Below are 18,190 nucleotides of genomic sequence, written 5' to 3' on the forward strand. Positions count from 1 at the left end.
TTTCATATTTTCCTAAGGAAATTGGCCACCCGAAGGGCAGCACTTTCAGGACCCCTGGGGCCGGCTGATTTTAGGCATAAAGCTTGCACTATTGGATTACTTTCAAGCCAGCTGCTCTGGTCTGGACCAAACTCTACTTCTTGCTCAGACTTTTCTTCTCCAAGGCCCGTTGGGGAGAAAGGGTCAAAGTCAATGCGTCTCTCCCCGCCTTGGGCTGTTTCTACGATTCATCAAAGACCTCTTCCTTCTCTTCTGCTTCAAAGCTGAGATGTCTAGTGAGGGCTGGAGGTTTTATGATCATTGTGGTTTGACTTTTCATCTGTAGACAAGAGGAGAACGTCTACTAGAGTCCACGGGGTTCTGACCTCCCCACTTTCTACCCCCCAGCCCCATGGGTACAGCTTGTTCTTTATACCTCAGCCTCTTCAAATGGTTGGGGAAAATACGAGTCCTGTCCAGACGTCGGCAACCGTAGGGTTTTCATGACTTGGCCGCAAGGTCCTCAGGTTGCAAGGAAGGACAATCGTTTATTAATTTGTTCATTCGAATTTTCTGCCGTGTACAGGGATCTAGTGGATACAACAGTGACCAAGATAGACAGGTTGCCTCCCCTCATGGAACCTGCATTTTGTTAGTAAAGAGACACAGTAAACAAGTCAACACATACGTGGGGTAATTACAGATTTTGCCAGGTGATCTAAAGGAAATAGCATTTCTCAACCTTGGCACTGTTATCATTTTGGACTAGAATCATTTCTTTGTTCTGAGGGGGCTGTCCTGTGTCGTAGGATATTTAGTCACATCTTTGGCCTCTACCTGCGGGACCTTCCCAGTCGTGACCATCAAAAATGTCCCCAGTCATTGCCAGATGTCCTCTGGGGAAGAGGATCTGCCCCTGGCTTGAGAACAACTGATCTAGAGGAAGGTTATAGAGAACGACTTCAGCTAGGTTGGTTAGGGAATGCCTCTCTGAGGAGATGACATTTAAGGAGATTTCAATTACTTTTAAGGGTGAAGCCAAGCGCAAGGGCCCTGAGAGGAGGGGAGAGCCTGGTGTTTTGGAGAACAGAAAGGAGACCAGTGAGACTAAAGCCAAGTGAACAGGGTTGGGTTGAGCCGAGGAAGGAGATGCCTGAGCCAGACACGTGGGGCCTTGCTGGCTGTGGTGGAGTCTGGATTTCATCCCAAGTGTGGGAGGAGCCACTGGAGGTCCGTTTTTGGAGGGTGGGTACAGTGGGGGAGGGCGACATGATCAGATTTATGTTCCAAGAAGCTCATTCAAGCTTCTGAGTGAAGGACAGATTTTTAGGCCAGAATAGAAACAGTGGCCCTGTCTTGGAGACAGTGGCCTTTGGGAGAGGCGATGATGGCCTGGGCTCAGGTGAGGTGGTGGGAGACGGATGGAGCTGATGTCTCTTGTGGAGGTGGACTTGCTCAGGTGCAGATAATGCAGGAGGGGCAGGATCACTCACTGATGAAGTTTGGCTTAGACACCTGAGTGATGCCACTGCTGTTTATTGGGACGGAGAGGCCCAAGCGGGAGGAAAGCAAGGGCCGATGTTGGACCTACTGATGTATCAGGAAAGAGCCTGGGGAAGTGTGACCAGAGACATGCATTTGGGCGCTCTCAGTGCATAGATGGTGTTCAGAGCCAGCACGTGGGCGATATCACCATGGCATGGTGGGGCGGAGGGGGCCCCTGGGGCAAGACCTGGGAGACGCCAACATTTAGGGATCAGAGAAGGAATATGGGCCCTGCAGAGGACACTAGGAAGAAGTAGCCAGGGGAGGAGAAAGAAACTCAGGAGAGAGGAGAGTCAAGGAATCCGTAGAGAACAGAATGTTTCGAGAAAGAAAGAGTGGTTATTAACAGGGTAACATGCCCCTGAGAGATTGGGTAACCAGACAGCAGAGAAGAGTCTGCTGAATTTGCCAGCATGGAAATCACTGGTGACCTTGGCAGTGCAGTTTCAGTAGAGTGGCGGGGGCAGAAGACTAATTGGGATGGAGAATCCAGGGGAGGTGAGGAGGGAAGTGGTTCCTCCCACTCCTGTGGGCGTAGACAGATCCTCTGAAAATACTGGCTGTAAAGAGATGTAATGACATGGGTTCGTAACTGGAGGAGGACATGGAGTGAAGGAGATTTTCCTTTGAAATGGGCTCTCCTAGAACATGTTTGTATGCTGATGGAAAAATCTAGTAGAGAGAAAGTGAGGGTACAGAGAAGAGAGGGAGAGACAAGGAGAATGAGTCCTTGAGAAGGTGAGAGGGGTTGAGGGCAGGGGAAGGTCTACGTGGGGAGCTGATGGAGCATTGAGTACATTGTTGATCATTTTTGGGCTCCCTAATGCATGCATGCATTCATTCATTCACTCATTCATTCATTCATTCATTCATTCCTTCCCTCAGTTGTCACTGGAGACATATACTTCTGGTCGGTACCCTCGGACAACTGATCTGGTGAAAGTCAAAGTCATGTAGGAAGGGGAAAGATGGAAAAGATGTGCCAAGGTGCCAAAAGCACACCTCATCTCCTCCTGTGTCTGGCGAGAGGGGGCCCTGCCCACTTCAAGTCCCTCTCCTGACACTGATCGTGAGCAACAGACCTGAGATCTGGTCCAGGGGCCTGCAGAGACCATTTCTGGGCCCTGTAGTGATTCTCTAGGATGCCGACTGGGATGTTGAATGGTGTGCCGTGGGCCACATCCCTGTTCAGAGATCAAGTTCAAGGTGCCTGTGGGGTCCGACCTGTGGGCTCCAGGATGCTCAAGGGGTCCAGAGTGAGGACTGTGTGGGTGCTGATTATGGCAGGCCCCAGGCACGAGGTGGCTGCTGGGCAACAGCCTGGATGGCTTCCCAAGCATGTACTTTCCCGGGGGTACCTGCCCTTATTTGAAATTCTGGAGGTGAGTGAGTGGTGAGTAAGACATACGATCCCTGTTCTCATGCGCCGTAGTTCTAGCCTATAGACAACTGACGACAGCCACATAATCAAATAATCAAATAAGACAATTACAGATGGTTATTAAGGGCTGTGAAGGACATGAACAGGGGCTTGTGTCAGAGAGCAGCTGGCGGGGAAAAGGAGGGGGTGAGCTCACATAGGGGTCAGAGCAGGCGTCTCTGAGAAGGTGACCTTTGCAGGGAGCCCTGAGGGATTAGAAGGAACCGCAACGAGTGTTTCATGGAAGTTCTGGCTGGGAATAAGTCTGGTGTGTTTAAATACAGGCAGGAGAGGGTGGCAGGGGCCCAGAAAACAAGGAGAAGGTGTTAGGAGAAGGGGCCATAGAAGTGGCCAGCGGCCAGTGGCCAGCTCATGCAGGGCCTCGGGGCCATGGCACAGTGTTCCGATCTTGTTGTAAGAGCCAAAGAAAGCAGTTGGAGGGTTTGGAGCGGGGGAGAGTGTGACTGTGCAGGGGTAGAGACTGGTCAGGGAGAAGAGTGACATCAGGGAGGCCAGTTAGGAGGCAGTGTCTGTTCGCAGCTTAGAGGTGCGGCTCCACGTGTGCCGATGCGTGGGCATCCTGGGGTCTCCAGCCTGCACCCACCTGCCTGCCCAGCCGGCAGCAGTTAGACTGGGGAGAGGCCGGCCAGTCTGGTCACAGGCGAGGCAGGGGGTGGGGGGCAACCAGGACAGCTTAGATTCCCCAGTGAACCAGCCAAGTGCCAGATGAGAGGCCTTTTCTTAGCCAGGGTAGCAGAGGGTGTGTGCCCTTGTCCTTTTCCCCGTTAGCAGACGCAGCGTCTCCGCACCTGAAGAGCACAGGTGTGTGCACAAACGTTCCCTGTTCCTGGCAGGAGCTTTGGAGTTGATCAGGAAGCCAACACAGATGCTGTCGTTTCCCATCTGTTCCCGGCACGGTCTGAATGTTCCTTTCTGCAGTCCCGGGGGTCCCAGATGCTGGGCTGGTTCGCCGTGGTCCTTGGCGTGCAGCTGCTCGGAGAGCTGGTGCGCTAATGGGCTGGCATGCTGGGGTTGCCAGCCCAAGAAAGCTCTCTAGGCTCTCAGGCCCAGCTCCCCAGGCATCTTGTACCCGCCCCCCGCCCCCCGCCCCGACAGCTGTCAAGGGAGATAGAGCCTGGTGACTTGGCTGGTGTGATCCAGTGCGGCTCTCCCCAGCCCTCTTGGTTCCTCAGTGCCATGGAGCTCTTGCTCCAGACGGTTTGTTTATGATGCTAAGCATATCAGATAATTGAAAGCTAATGCTTCTGTCTGGATCACTAGACATAATATGCCTGGATAACAAATCAATTTCCTTATTGCCCTACAAGGCTTTGGAGTCAAATGCGCGGCACATTCGTTGTGATTGTGCGTGCGTGCGGACGTACGTACTCGTGCCCATGCGTGCGTGTGTTCTGGTGCTGATTTGTTAAGGAATGGAATCCCAGGCTGGCTTCCCCTAGGTACTCCGCTCCGTACTTCATTTCAGGCCTGCATCCTGGAGTCAGGGTTCAGAGAAGGGGGTGGGGGCCTCAGGTCTGACCCGGACCATCCGGCGAGAAGGGACAGGTGTGCACAGCCTTGTTCGCTGAAGCTTTTAGGGTCTGTGTTGGAGGAGTGGAATACTCGGATACAGGAACATCTGAGAAATGCCTGTTTCAGCTGCCGCCTGCCAGGATACACCTCCCAGAGCGGATATACGGAACATGATATTAGTGTGTCCACTTAGGTGTCCCCAGGAAAATGTCAATCGACTACACCTCTAAGAATACTTCACTTACCTGTTCACCTTAATTATCCAGAAAGGAGATTAGGAACAAAGAAAATAGGGACAAACATCTACCTATTCATGTGTGTGTGTGTACACACGCATATGCACATGTGTGTTTATTTTTTTTATATTTTCTTAGATTTTTTTTTTTTTTTTTTTTTTTTTTACAGCTCAAGCATTTAATTTTCCAGATCAGGAAACTTTGTTTCTCAATGTGTTCAGTAGAATTAGATTTTTTTTTTTTTAACGTTTACTTGTTTTTGAGAGAGACGGAGACAGAGTATGAGCAGGGGAGGGCAGAAAGAGAGGGAGACACAGAATCCAAAGCAGACTCCAGGCTCTGAGCCGATAGCTCAGAGCCCGACCTGGGGCTCGAACCCACGGACTGTGAGATCACGACCTGAGCCGAAGTTGGACGCTTTACCGACTGAGCCACCCAGGTGCCCCTATTCTCTTAGATCTTTACACAGATTCTATTTACTTTTACTTATATGGTTCCAACAGTAGTGATGGAATCAGCTGTTAATCACTCAGATGCTGTGCGTCAACACTGAACTGGGAACTAAGACATTTGCCTCATCTAATTCTCACACCAACCAGATTTCCTGTGAGGACACTGAGGACCGGAGAGCCTTGAGTAAGTGGCCCAGGGGCATTCATCTTCCAAGTGCCAGAGCTGGGTGTTGGCTCCTGGTCACCCTGCCTCCAGGGTGCCCACCGCTCAACCTCTGTGCTCCAAGGGGTGGCGGAGCAGATCGGTCGCAGTGCGTTTCAGGGGAGGAAAGGCCAACACCTCGGGAAGGTGTCTAAGGGGTGATGGCCCACGGCTGGATAGCAAAGAAAGAGCCAGAAAGCTGCTGCAAATGGATGCAATCACCATTAAGACTTAGGAATCATGTCCGGGTAGGGCCATTTGGGTAGAGGTGTAAATTCTGCATGCTTCAGGAACCTCTGAAGGTGTCACTGTGTTATAGCTCAGCAGACTAGTTAGCTTGGTCATGATGATCCCAGATCATCAAGAAAATGTAAGTCATGTTCTGTCTCCTCTGCTTAAAAAGTCAAGGAGGTGTGTAATGCATTTTCGGGCAAAAAGAAACATCTAGCAAGGAGGTTGAACATGCAGAGGTTTTGCATTTAAATTTAGTTGTCCGGAAAATTTGGTTATGAAGAACAGATCATTAATAGCAGTGAGAAATCCCAGTGCAAATAACAGTGGTCTTAGTGCAAGGGAGGAGAGAGAGAAGATTGCAGAAATGAGGTAATACTGGCCTGCCATGTGTAGAGGAAGGAAGGATGCTGTCTTGTGCCACCAGCTAATCCCTTGTCTTGCCCAACGTCCAGGTGATGAGGAGAGTTCTGTCAGGTGAAGGGAGACACCTGTCTTGGCCTTTGCATGAACTTCAGTCCCGTCATGATGGAAGGGGGTAGATGTCTCCGTGTTCTAGAGTTTTCTATGTATAGTACTTAAATATTGGAATTCTAAACAACTCTTAAACATATCCACATGACATGTTTTTAATTAAAATATGGACCACACAGTCTGTACCATCTAATTTTTATGTGCCTGGAGATTGCCAATTCATTTCCATATTGGCTCAAGCCAAACAGAAGGAAGAAAAAAAAAAAAAGCTATGGTACAAAAAGCACAGTCAGATTTATTCTAGCACAAAGGCTTTTTATATTTTCTGTGGATATCTTAATTAATATTTCGCTTGTGCCCTAGTTCATCCCCAGAATGGGTGTGAAGCAGCTGTCTGATTTCAGGATTGCATGCTGTTGTTGTGAATTGCTGGGGGTGACTTCATTTCTGATAGTTTTTCTTCTACTCCTGAAGAGGCCACGCACACGCCCAACCCCAGTCCACCGGACAGCAGCGTGTTCTTTGACCACAGAGGCTCACCTAGACCTTGCTGAGGTTTTCCAAGCTGCACCCCTAAGCCTGGCTCTGGCTTGGTTGCTCAACATTATCATGCATTAAGCCTCACTTCCTCCCTTCTCTCTGGAAGAGTGTTGCACATTTGCTCATGGCGAAGTGTTGGGATTCTGGGGTGTCCAGGGAGGGCGGTGGCCCGAGAGGAGGGACAGGGCCCCGAGCTGATTCTCAGGCTGGAGCATTCCCATTTCCATGCAGGACTAAGCCATGCAGAAGAGGAACTCTCAGTGATGGAGAAAGCTCTTGGCTGGTGGGTTCCAGGCTGAGCCGGACAAGAGGAGACCGTTATTGCTTCTGGGATGTGTAACTGCCCCTGGTCCAGTGTGCCAAAGAGTCCCTTATTTCCTCAAGTAATGCCCTTGACTTGAGGGGGTCTGGGAGCCATGGCTTTTGATTTTCTCCTCTCACCTGGACCCAGGGACCTAGAGGCAAGCTTTCTGGTTTTGGCCTGGGGCCCCTTAGTATTTGCTGCAAAGCAGCCATTATCAAAGTTGTTGCTGTTTTAAGCTGTGGAATGCGTTCTTCAATGGTGATCTCAAGACAGAAGCCTTTATAATGAAGCAGGGCTTCCCAATATGGACATTTAGAGCCAATAATTCTTTGTTGTCCTGAGTGTTTGTGGAACATTTAGGAGCATGTCTGGCCCCTGCCCACTAGATGCTGGCATCATTCCCTGCCCCCCCCCCCCCAAGTCATGACCGACAGAAATGTCTGTAGACGTTGCCAAATATTCCTTGGGGGTGGGGGGGCAGAATCACTTCCTGCTGAGAGCAATGGTATAAAAAGACTCCCCTGGAGGTAATTTAGTCAGGACGGGAGCCTAGAGTCCACCATCTTGCCTCCTTTCTGCCCCCACCCCTCGCTGCTTGTGATGGAAGCACACAGATTGAGCACAAGGCTACAGGTCTCTTCAGGGCCAGCCACCACCCTGTACTCTGTGCTCGAGCGGACAAGCACTGAGTCTTGTAGTCCCACTGACTCGTGTTCCCAGCAGGGCTCGGAGTTCTTCCCACGGTGAGGTGGGCTCCTGGGATGCCTCCATAGGGACTGGCTGGCACAGCGGGGGGCCCTGGAACACAGTGACCGGTGACTGCCCTGCACAGGTTCAAGTGCCTCACTTTCCTTTAAAAAATGATCATTATGGATAGTTTTTCAAGCGGTAAAATAAGCGCTCAGGGAAGACATCCTGGAAGCCCAGAAAACCACAATAAAAGAAGCCACATATAATCAATCGTACTAGGCCCAGGTCACTACTATTTACCACGAACAAAAGCAAACCAAATTTGCTCTATTTATCCATTTCTTATTTTAATTGTATTTTTATTTATTTTATTTTTAGAGCCTGCCTTTTCCACTTAAACTTTTAACACGTGGCAGCCAGCATAGTTACCGTAACTGACCCCCCCCCGCCCCCCCCCCCCCCGCCGGGGGCTGGTTCCCAGCGGTGAGTCATAGGAGAACTTGGCAGGTGCCCGGCCCATGTCATGCACAAATGTCAGGCTGCACCTTTGCCGCCCCCGCATCCCTCGGAACCTGCTCCGAGCTGCCGGCTATGCATTCCCTGAACCTGTTCATAATTTCTGCTTGAACAGTTTTCCTGGAGGTCATAAATGACAGATTTACTGCCCCTCCATTTTTCTGCCACATGGAGTTTTTATCAATGATTGCTGAGAAGTGACAACTTCCAGCAGAACCATGATGATGCCGTTTTTAGCTTGAAAAGAATTCTCAGCTTTGGCGAAGCACAGGGTTAAAAATAACCATCCAGGCTAGCATTCCCCGAGGACTTACTGTGTGTCCCGAGCTGTCGTACGGGGCTTCTAACCTCGTCTTTTCCATCCACTTCTCGTTCTTATGCTGGAGGTATTTTATTACCCCGTTTGACAGATGAGGAAACCGAAGCTCAGACAGGTGGAGTAACCTGGACAGGGTCACATAGGCAGAGGCAGCGACGGGGCCAGGCTGTACGTCCTGGTAGCCTGGCTCGAGGCAAGTGGATGTGGTTTTGTTGCAGCTGTGGTTTTGTTGACCTGGCTCTAGAGCCTAGACTCCTCACCACACCATGGCGCCGTGGCTGTGAAAATGCTCTTCCCCCTTATAGGGAAACTCAGACCCAACAGAGGAAGCAGGGGCCATCGCCTCGTAACCAGGGAACCCTTTGCACCAAAGAGTTCACCCATTGCACTGCCATATCTCAGCGTGTGCCTATGTCGAGGAGGGGTCAATGTGTGGCCATAAGGGCAAGTGTGGCCGTGAGGGCCAGGAAGGGCAAAGTGTTAGATTGCACTGATGATTGCCAACTCAACCATAATAGAGACACATTTACGGATTTCTAATGTGGCCTAAGAAAAATGGTTTCGTTTATTTAAGCAGTTGATTGACAGCTGCTTGTTGGGAGCAGGTCCTGGCCTGCAGCTGGGCTCCTGTGAATGAATGGTCGTCTTTAGGAACAGTGTGACCTACTTGGGAGTTTACCTGGACTGATGGTCCAGTGAACACACCTGGGGGGCACTGGCACAGGTCATTTTATTCCTTCTGGTATTCCTTTTCACCTGAAACGGAGCCAGGGCCCCTGCCCTGGCAGGACCAGACCCAGCAAACTGCCCTGGGGCCGCGAGACTTCCAGGGAGAGGACTTTGGAGTTGGAATTCGGTCCCGACCTGGCCACCTGGTCCATGTCCCCAGCAGATGCCAGTGTGTCTGGCTGCTCAGCAGGAACCCCGAGAGAATGTGGTACAAAACGGGCTCTCTGCACACCTTGTCACCGTGCGGCTTTGAAATGCTTCCAGAGGCCCTGGCCACCGCCGCCCTGCGGCCTTCCTGGCTCTGGCTCTACTTGATGGCAGACGGAAGAGCCACGGGTGGGGCGGGGCCGGGGAGGAGGTGTCTGGGGAAGGTGGCTGCCACTTTTCTGGCCTCAGTGCGCCTCGGATAGCGGTGTCACGGGATGAGCTGAGAGGGTACTTTGACCTCAGGGGCCCTAAGGGGGGGGGGGGGGGAGTATCAGATCCCAGGAGGGTGGGTGGACCCCAGAGGGCCTTCCCCTGAGGCCCCTCGCAGCTCCTTGGGACAGAGAGGTGTATGAATGGTAATTTCTCGCACAACCCTAGAGTTGGAAAGGGTCTTAATAATCAGTAGTTGGATGGCTGAGTTGGAGGATGTTTGTCTCTGGCATTTGGTCAATATCAAAAAAAAAAAAAAAAAAAAGAACAGGAATCAAACTTAGGACAGGCCAGCCTCCTGTGCTTACAGAACTTCCCAGTTCCTTTGCTTTGGGCGGGAGCTTATCTACTGGACGAGTTAGTGCTGGTTTATGTCTTTCGATAAAAAGCTCTGGTTAATGGTGATTTGTATCTTCGATGAATAAATCGGAGAAGATGAATTAATTATTACTTAGTAAATGTAGTGTGCCTGCTCCATGCAAGCCTCCTTAAACATGAGGTCCCTTGGGAGAAAGTTCTAAGCGGAGACCTTTGTGAGGAGAGAAACTGCTGATCTAGTGTAAACCCTCTCCCTTTGCACATGAAGACAAAAGAGGCCCAGAAAGGTCATATCTCTTGCTCACAGCCACTGGTCCTTAGGTCCCAGAGGTGAAGCCGGAGCTGGGCTCCTTGGTCTCACTTTCCTTCTGTGACGCCGTGGCGCCTCCCTGGTCCCCAGCGTGTCCCCTTGCTGGAGTTGGTTCTGCCCAATCAAACTATTAGTGTTCTTGAACTCCAGATGTGTTAGGCTGGGGTCACCGAAACGAGGCGGTCAGTGTCTGGACCCTGGGGGACCTGAATCCAGTGTGTGCTCCTCCTGGGCTCTTCCACTCGAAAGCCATGCCCACTGTCCAGCCACTCTTCCCCCTCCCCCCTTTAAAAACCGTATCGTTTGTATTGTCTTTCTGGACCACTAAGAAAATGAGCATGTCCTGAGAAGAAGGGAAACTAAGTCACGAAGCCCAACCGGGAAGCCGAGTTTCGAGTCTTTAAAAAAGGAGAGCTTTCTGGAGCTGAGAGGGGACACTAAATGTTGTCCCTGGGCCAGGTACTCTGGGTCCCGTGACGATCTCCTCAGGCAGGTGGTGTGCATAGCCCCTCACAGAGGGAGAAACCGAGGCTCAGAGACCCTTGGCCGCTTGGCAGAAGGCCTGGCTAGTGTGTAGGCGATCTGGGATTCGGAGCCGGGTCTCTCTGGCTCTGAAGACGGCACCTTTCCTGTGGACCCCGGCTGACCTGAACCCTGTCTTTCCTCCTCCTCCGCAGACACATAGAGAACTGGCGGGGCCTGCACACGCTCAATGCAGTGGACATGGAGCTCTACACCGGCCTCCAGAAGCTGTGAGTGTGCCCGGTCTCAGTCTCAGCAGGGGCTTTGGGCTGCCTCCAGGGTTGGGTGGGGTCGCTGGGAAGTCAAGGGTGGGGATGGGGGTGGGGGGGGAATGTCAGGCTGCCCCCAGGGCTGGGTGGGGTCACGGGTGGGGTGATGGGTGGGTATGGGGGGGGGGATGTCAGGCTGCCTCCTGGGCTGGGTGGGGTCACGGGTGGGGTGATGGGTGGGTATGGGGGAGGGGGATGTCAGGCTGCCTCCTGGGCTGGGTGGGGTCACGGGTGGGGTGATGGGTGGGTGTTGGGGGGGGGATGTCAGGCTGCCTCCAGGGCTGGGTGGGGTCACAGGCGGGAGGGGGGTGGGGGGTGCGGAGGGGTGCTGGGCACTGCCAGCTGTCCTCTTCACTTTGCTCCATTGTTTCTCTTTTAGTAGAGTCAGTACCACCTACTTGGGGGATGTCCTGGCCTTCAGAGGCCACGCCCTCCCCCTCCCCCATTTCCTCTCAGCCTAGAAAGCAAGGATGTTCTGTGGTCTCACCAGTAGCTAGGGTTTCAGGGCAGGACTAGTCTCCGGACTAGTGTTCTTGCCTCAACCCTGTGGTTGACTAATGGTCCCCCCCCCCCAAGTGCCACATTCCCAGCCACCTCCTTCTGACTCTAGGTGTTAGTGGCTCTGGGGCACTTGGGGTTGGAGAGGGAGTAGGGACAGTCACTGGACCAGATTCTTGAGGAGGAGGCCGGTTGTTGTTACCTGCTTGCCGACCACTGCGGACACATCCGGATCCCTCTCCCGGGTCCCGGTGGGGTGTGAGCCCAGATACCATCCCCTGGGCCCCTGGTGATGCTGGCAGAGGAGGACATGCATTCAGTTCACAGGGGCGGCTGCAGGCGCAGCCTTGGCGCAACCTTCTGTCAGCTCAGCTGGGAGCAGACGTCCCGGTGCTCTGTAGGCTCTGCTGACCCTGTTTTTCTCTCTCTCCAGGACCATCAAGAACTCAGGACTTCGGAGCATCCAGCCCAGAGCCTTTGCCAAGAACCCTCACTTGCGCTATATGTGAGCAGAGCTGGGACCTGGGCCGCAGGGAGCGGGAGGGGGCGCGTGGCAGGAGAGTGCTGGGCGGCGGAATTGGAGACCTGAGGTCTGGGCCTGGCCTTGTCACTGTGTGCCCTGGGCCTCCAACTTTACCTCCTACAGTGAGGGTTTGGGATTTGAGGATCTCTAAGGTTCCTGTCAGAAGGAAAAGCCTAAACCAGGGCTTGGAGGGGGAAAGTCTCCTGACTCCCAAGTTTGTTTGTTTTTCATTTGCAATTTGATGGGAATGTAAATAAGATATTCCACTTATCTGTGATGTGAACGCTATGCTTCTGAGAGCATTTGTAGGTCCGAGTGTGTGTGTGTGTGTGTGTGTGTGTGTGTGCATGTGCAGCTGTGTGTTGAGGTGGGGCTGGAAAAAGAGGGAAGGCAGGGGCAGACCAAGTGTTGTGTCTGAATAGGCTCTGGGTTCCGTGGAGAAGGGCTCAGAGAATGGAGACCCCTGTATAAGAGGTCACACAGCTTTGTCTGGGACAGTTTGCGGGTCGCATGGCTCTGGGTGAGATTCTTGTCTGTACCTCCCTACACCTCTTCCTTCCCCTGCCTTCCATGTCTGATGGCAGAAGTGCCTCCTCAGGGTTGGCTCTGGTTGGACCTGTGGCCACCTTGGACATCCACTGGGCACGTTCCTGAGAGAGTAGAGATTCGGCAGGAACCAGGTGGAGAGGCGGGAGTCTGTTGTATTTGGGGAGAAAATGGAGCAGTGACGTGCAGGTGAATCTTTCCTTTGGCCACAGGAGAGTTGTACTGGCTGAGGCATTTTGCATTTGATGAGAGGAGGGCAGTCCGCTGGATAGGAGTGTCCTCTGAAGAGGCAGAACATCCAGAGGAAGCTCTCAGAAAGTGGCGGGAAGGGAGGAAGGGAAAAAGGAGAGACCATGGAGGATTGTGGTGGTAGGGGTGGTTCCCTTTGGGGGTCCTGGCCTCACCCTCTGTTCCTCTGTGTGCTTTCTCAAGCACATAGTAAGTAATCAGTGAATACACACACACACACACACACACACACACACACACACACACACACACACCAGTTATGGCCACCCTTGCTTGGTGCTCACCTTTCTTTTCTCCATCTGGAACTGGCATGCTGCAAGGCCCTTGCTCAGGCCCTGACGTATTAGCTGTGGGGGACGAGACCTCCTTTCCAAATGTCCCATTTAGCTGTTGCCCCTTATCCTAGTCTAGCGGTCTGTGGTGAGATTCTCCTCATGTGTGTTCTTTGCAGCTGGAGGCGTAGCTGGAACCAGAGGAGGGCCTTGGACCAGATGCTCCAGGTGTTTATTTTATTGGGGATTTGAATTTCAATGTAAAATATCCCAGGGGAAGAAGCTTTTGACCTCTGAGAAGTCTTTCTTTTCATGCTAACTCGTTCAAAGTTCACAAAGTTAACCGCCCATGGCAGGTCACGTGGGGACGATGGAGGCTGGGGACCACATGTCCCCTCTGAAGGGGCAGCCAGCTGATGCTGCTGTTGCGTGGGGGTGGGGGCCTCGCGTTGCCAGACTTACTGTTTTTTCAAAAAGAGCTGGAGGTCCAGCGAAACCACTCAAGTTTTAAATGCTGGCAATTGAAGACAAAACCCCTCTACCCCACGGGCCAAACAGAACATCTCCATGTGCAGAATGTGGCACATGGAGTACCAGTTTGTGGTAGTCACACTTGGGGGAGGGAAGCTGTCAACATGGGAGAGGACAGAGGCCGGGTGCTTATGCCCTGGAGACTTCTAAGGCATTGGGTTACCTGCAGCTCTCAGGAAAATCGAGGGGGCTTTGGGATCCCTCAGTTTTCTTTGGGCCCCAGAAATGGGAGCAGGGGTGCATCTCTGAAGTGCAATGTACTGGAACATTCCTTTGACTTACCCTTAAGATCCTGCAAGAAAGGTGTGACCCATGGTCTCCTTGGGGATGATCTGGGGTCTGTTGGGTGGTGGCCGTGACAGGCTTGTGGGGCTTGTAAGAGTCCCAAGGTTTGGTGGGCAGAACGGGTCTGGTTGGAGTGGTTCTGTTGATAACTGGGAGCCTGCCCATGACCTCGGGCCCTGTTTTCTCCTGGTAGCATCGGGCAGCTTTTGCCAAAGTGCTTGCTGTTGGCAAGAAGGATGGGCTACAATCAATCTACCCCCAATTTGGGCCTGGCTGTACATCAGAGGCCAGTTGGGATGCTTAGCTTGGTATGAGAGATTTAGCACCTGTCGAGAGGAAGCTACAGTGGACACTCCACAGAGGAGTGAAGGAGGTGGACTTCATCGATGGGCTTATTGGTTAACTTTTCCCACTTAATGAGGACACACCCCCTGATCCCAAGTGAGTGAATTTCCCAGCAGCTTCAGGACATTTTTCTCCTGGCAAACGGGCCAGGTTTCTCTGCTCTCTTGCAGCATCTTCTATTTCTGTACTCTAAATGCAGTTACAAGTCTTGGGCCCCAGCTGAGCAATCACAAGATGATCACTTACTCCAACACTAATTGCCGAGCCCTGGCTTGGCGGCTTTTTTCTTTTTTTTTTTTTAGGTGATGGCTGAGAAGTCTTTTCTTGTCTCCTCTGTACGGAATAAGAAGCAGGAAGTGAAATCATCACCCTCTGTACTGATGTCAAGTTATCTAAATTGTCCTGATTGGCTCTGCCCCCCCCCCCCCCCCCCCACTTCTAAGCTGCTGTTGCATCACTCAGGGCCTGCTTCTTCCTCAGGGCAGAAAAATGAACCAATGATGTTGAGGCCAAGTTGTGTGTCACGAAGAAGGCTGGAGAGGAGGACTCTTGTATCCTACTTCAAGGTTTATGAGTGACTGACCACCTTTTCTTGGCTGCTTCAGGTTTTTCTCTGTCCTTTATTGAGCCTGAGAAAAGGAAATTGTGATTCATCTACACCCAGGGAGAGCCTTTCTGAGACACTGGCATGTCCTTGACCCTTAGATCCTTTTCTTAGCTCCTGGATTAAGGATTCTTAAGGATAAAGATCTTCCAAGTGGATAATTGGAATAGCTATTTGCTCATCTGTAAAATGGGCACACTTTGCGGATGGGATGTGGGGGAAGATGAGGTTAAGGAGGCACACACAGCACTTAGCGCAGTGACCAATAAATGGTCAGGGTTCAGAAACCGCAGTCGTTAATAGTGATAATAATTACTGTTACTCATGGTGGTGATAATAGAACCAAAGAGGGGGGACCAAGTGGCCTTGATGATTCTGACCACGACTTTGTTCTGGAAAAGTCATATATCCTGCAGTGCAGTCCATCTGTCTGGAGCCTGGGATACTCCCCTCTGCAATCTCTCGTGTCTTTCTTCCTTGAATACTGATGAATGACCCCGGAAAGATTCTCTGTTCTTTCCATTTAGTCCCCCTGCTCTAGACTCCCTGAACACCCCTCTCTGATGATGTTAGTTTCAGAAAGGACCCAAACGATTCGGCTGATGAGCTTACCCTTGGTTTCCATCCGATTGGAGACCACATCCACATCCACATCCACCCGCACTAGTGAACTTGGATTATTTGCTGAGTTTCCCAGCCCCGTTTCTGCAGCTGGCTCATCTCTTCCTTTTTGGGGGTTTGTTTTCTCTGGCGTGGCTCACATCAGCCGGATCTTTGCAGTCTGGGGTCCCCATAAGCCGAATAATGTAGACGCCTGTCTCTGAACTGCACTAAAATGGTGATATTTTCTTCCATCTGTGGAGCACTTTAGAGTTTCTCAAAGTGCTTTCCCACATTATCTCCTTGAACTCTCATTCCCATGCTGGCTGGGGGAGGGTGGTAGGCAGCCCAGGAGGCAGGGCTAGAGAGGGTCTCACTTGTGAGTAGAAGCCGAACTACTGTGAAGTCCTCTGATTTTCTTTCCAGGAATCTTTCCGTTATACCTCATGGGCCAGAAGGGGCAATATTTTTCACTGAAGAAATTAAAAATTTTTTTTTCTTCTTAAGGTGGTTAGAAAATTTCATAAAAAGGCTAGTGTCAGGAGAGAAGAAGGAAAGGCTAGTATTGACTGAGAACTGACCCTGTGCCAAGGACTATGCCTGGTGCTTTTTGCAAATACGACCGTGTTCCTCTTGGTAACCCTAAGTTAGGGTTCCTCTATCCCCATTTGATAGATGGGAACACTGAGGCACAGAAATCGTAACTGACTTCTCCCAAGATCACACAGTAGTTAGCGGAACAGCCAGGACCTGGACTCTGATCCCCAAGCCTCTGAAGTCGGTGTATTGTTCTACAGACCAGGCATGTTTGTGTCTCTCCCTGTGGTTCTCCAGCAAGAACTCCTTATGAGAGGGGCGGGAGTCTTTAAAGTTTTATAAGAGAGAGCTGCTGTTTCTCCTGGGGGTTTATCACCATCCATCCTCCAAGACCTCTGTTGAGAAAGTTCTGTTTGGTTTCTTTTCCTATTCAGGTCAAATCCTGTAACGACAGTTATGTTACAACCTGAATATCTTTATTATAAAAGACTTCTTAGGATTAGCATGCGGCTCCTTCATTTCCAAGAATATGCAATGTGAGATTCCAGCAAGCCAAAAGAATTTATTTAATCCCTTCGAGTTGTTGTGGTCAGGTTTCTCTGGTGTTCCGTTTCTTGCTTTTGCTCACAAAGCTCTGGATACCACATTAAGTTGTTCCTCTCTGTTGTAAGCAGACGCACGCTTGATCTTCAGCTGAGTGAGCCAGCCCTGAGCTGACCTGTGTGGGAGTGTGATGGGGCGACGAGGGGGAGAATGTCCTGATGGGAGCATGATTGTGTCAACTGTATTGTGTTCCCAAGGAGAGAAAGTCAATGGCCCTGGGCGGGTAGGAAAGAGGAATCAGCCGAGTCCCTGCCATTTCAGAACTTGACTGAGAAGGCAGTACATTTCTCTCGAGGTTATTGGGATGGAAACGTGGCGAGATTGATGCATTATGTATTGTAAATCACTCAATGCTTTTTCTCCTTGAAGTAACCCCCCATTCTGGGATACGAGACAATGTGTAGATACTTTATCAGTAGACTTTTGCCTTCCTGCCTGCCTCTTCCCTCTGCACGGACTTTCCTCCAGGTCCCAAAGGGATTGGCGAGTGGTACTCTTGTTCCCTTACTGCTTCTCCCACATGTGCCCTACCTCCTCTGTTCCACGTGGAGGACTTAGCCATTGAGCACTGTGTAGCTAACAGCTTGGGTTTTAGAGATCACGTCTTACGTAGCAAGCTTCTATGCCTTACTTAGGCAAGCTGCTGAATTTCCGTGAGTTTTGAAGGGGTTGTAAGAATTCCTACTTCATGGGATTGTCCTGAGCCTTCAATAAGATGATGCTTAGAAGGTGCTTAAGATGGTGCTTTATGAAAGCCTTAGTATATGTTTTTGCTGTTATTAATGACTTCTTCCCAGATCATTGGTTTCTGATTCTCCATAATCACAGGTAATTAAAGCAGAAAAGGCTCTAGAGCTAACCCCCCAAATTTATATTCCTGTCTCTGCTCTCATCCCTGCTCTTTATTTTTTTTAAGTTTATTTATTTTGAGAGAGAGGGGAAAAAAAAAGCGAGAGAGGTGGGGGGAGTGCATCCCGAGCTGTCTGCGCAGCATCAGGCTCGACGAATTCATGAACCAAGAGGTCATGACCTGAGCTGAAATCTGGAGTCAGATGCTCAACTGGCTGAGCCACCGGGCGCCCTTCATCTTGGCCCTTTAGATTTCTTTCATATGTTAAACCACTTTTGTTAAATCTCCTGCTTGACATCTCCACTTGAGTGGCTAAGATTTGGGTCACACTTAACTTGGCGAAAACAGAATTGTTGGTTTCGGGCCACCTCCTCCCTCCAAACCTGTTTCCCTTGGTGGTTCCTGTTTTTGTAAGCAGTACCACCCGCTAGATCACTCACACGAGAATCTCCTGAGTCATTTTGCTGCTTCTCTTCCCTTCGCCTGCTTTCTTCTATCCTTCCACCGGTTACCCACCATATACCATCTTGGTCCAGGCTCTCTGGCAACAGCTTCCTAACTGGTTTTCTTACTTTTTGTTCCTTACATTTCCTTTCTAGTACCGTTGCCAGAGTGATATTTTAGACACAAAAATCCAGTTGTGTCATTCCACGGCTTAAAGCCCTCCAATTACTTCCCATGTTACTTAGAATAAAAGCTAAACCCCTTACCATGGCCACAGGATTCGGGCTGTCTTGGTTT

At 51.0% G+C, this 18,190-nt stretch overlaps 1 protein-coding gene across 5 annotated transcripts in view; it reads left to right on the top strand.

Annotated features, from left to right (window-relative positions):
• The window catches only part of NTRK3 (neurotrophic receptor tyrosine kinase 3), a 380,533-nt gene that overhangs the window by 63,888 nt on the left and 298,455 nt on the right, over positions 1–18,190 (top strand). For all 5 annotated transcript variants that reach the window (XM_030317425.1, XM_030317426.1, XM_030317428.2 and 2 more), the window contains exons 2-3: positions 10,893–10,967; positions 11,938–12,009. In XM_030317425.1, the coding sequence (XP_030173285.1) occupies positions 10,893–10,967; positions 11,938–12,009 (147 nt within the window). The remainder of the gene's footprint in view (positions 1–10,892; positions 10,968–11,937; positions 12,010–18,190) is intronic.

The sequence above is a fragment of the Lynx canadensis genome, chromosome B3 (assembly GCF_007474595.2).
Source record: "Lynx canadensis isolate LIC74 chromosome B3, mLynCan4.pri.v2, whole genome shotgun sequence".
NCBI lineage: Eukaryota > Metazoa > Chordata > Mammalia > Carnivora > Felidae > Lynx > Lynx canadensis.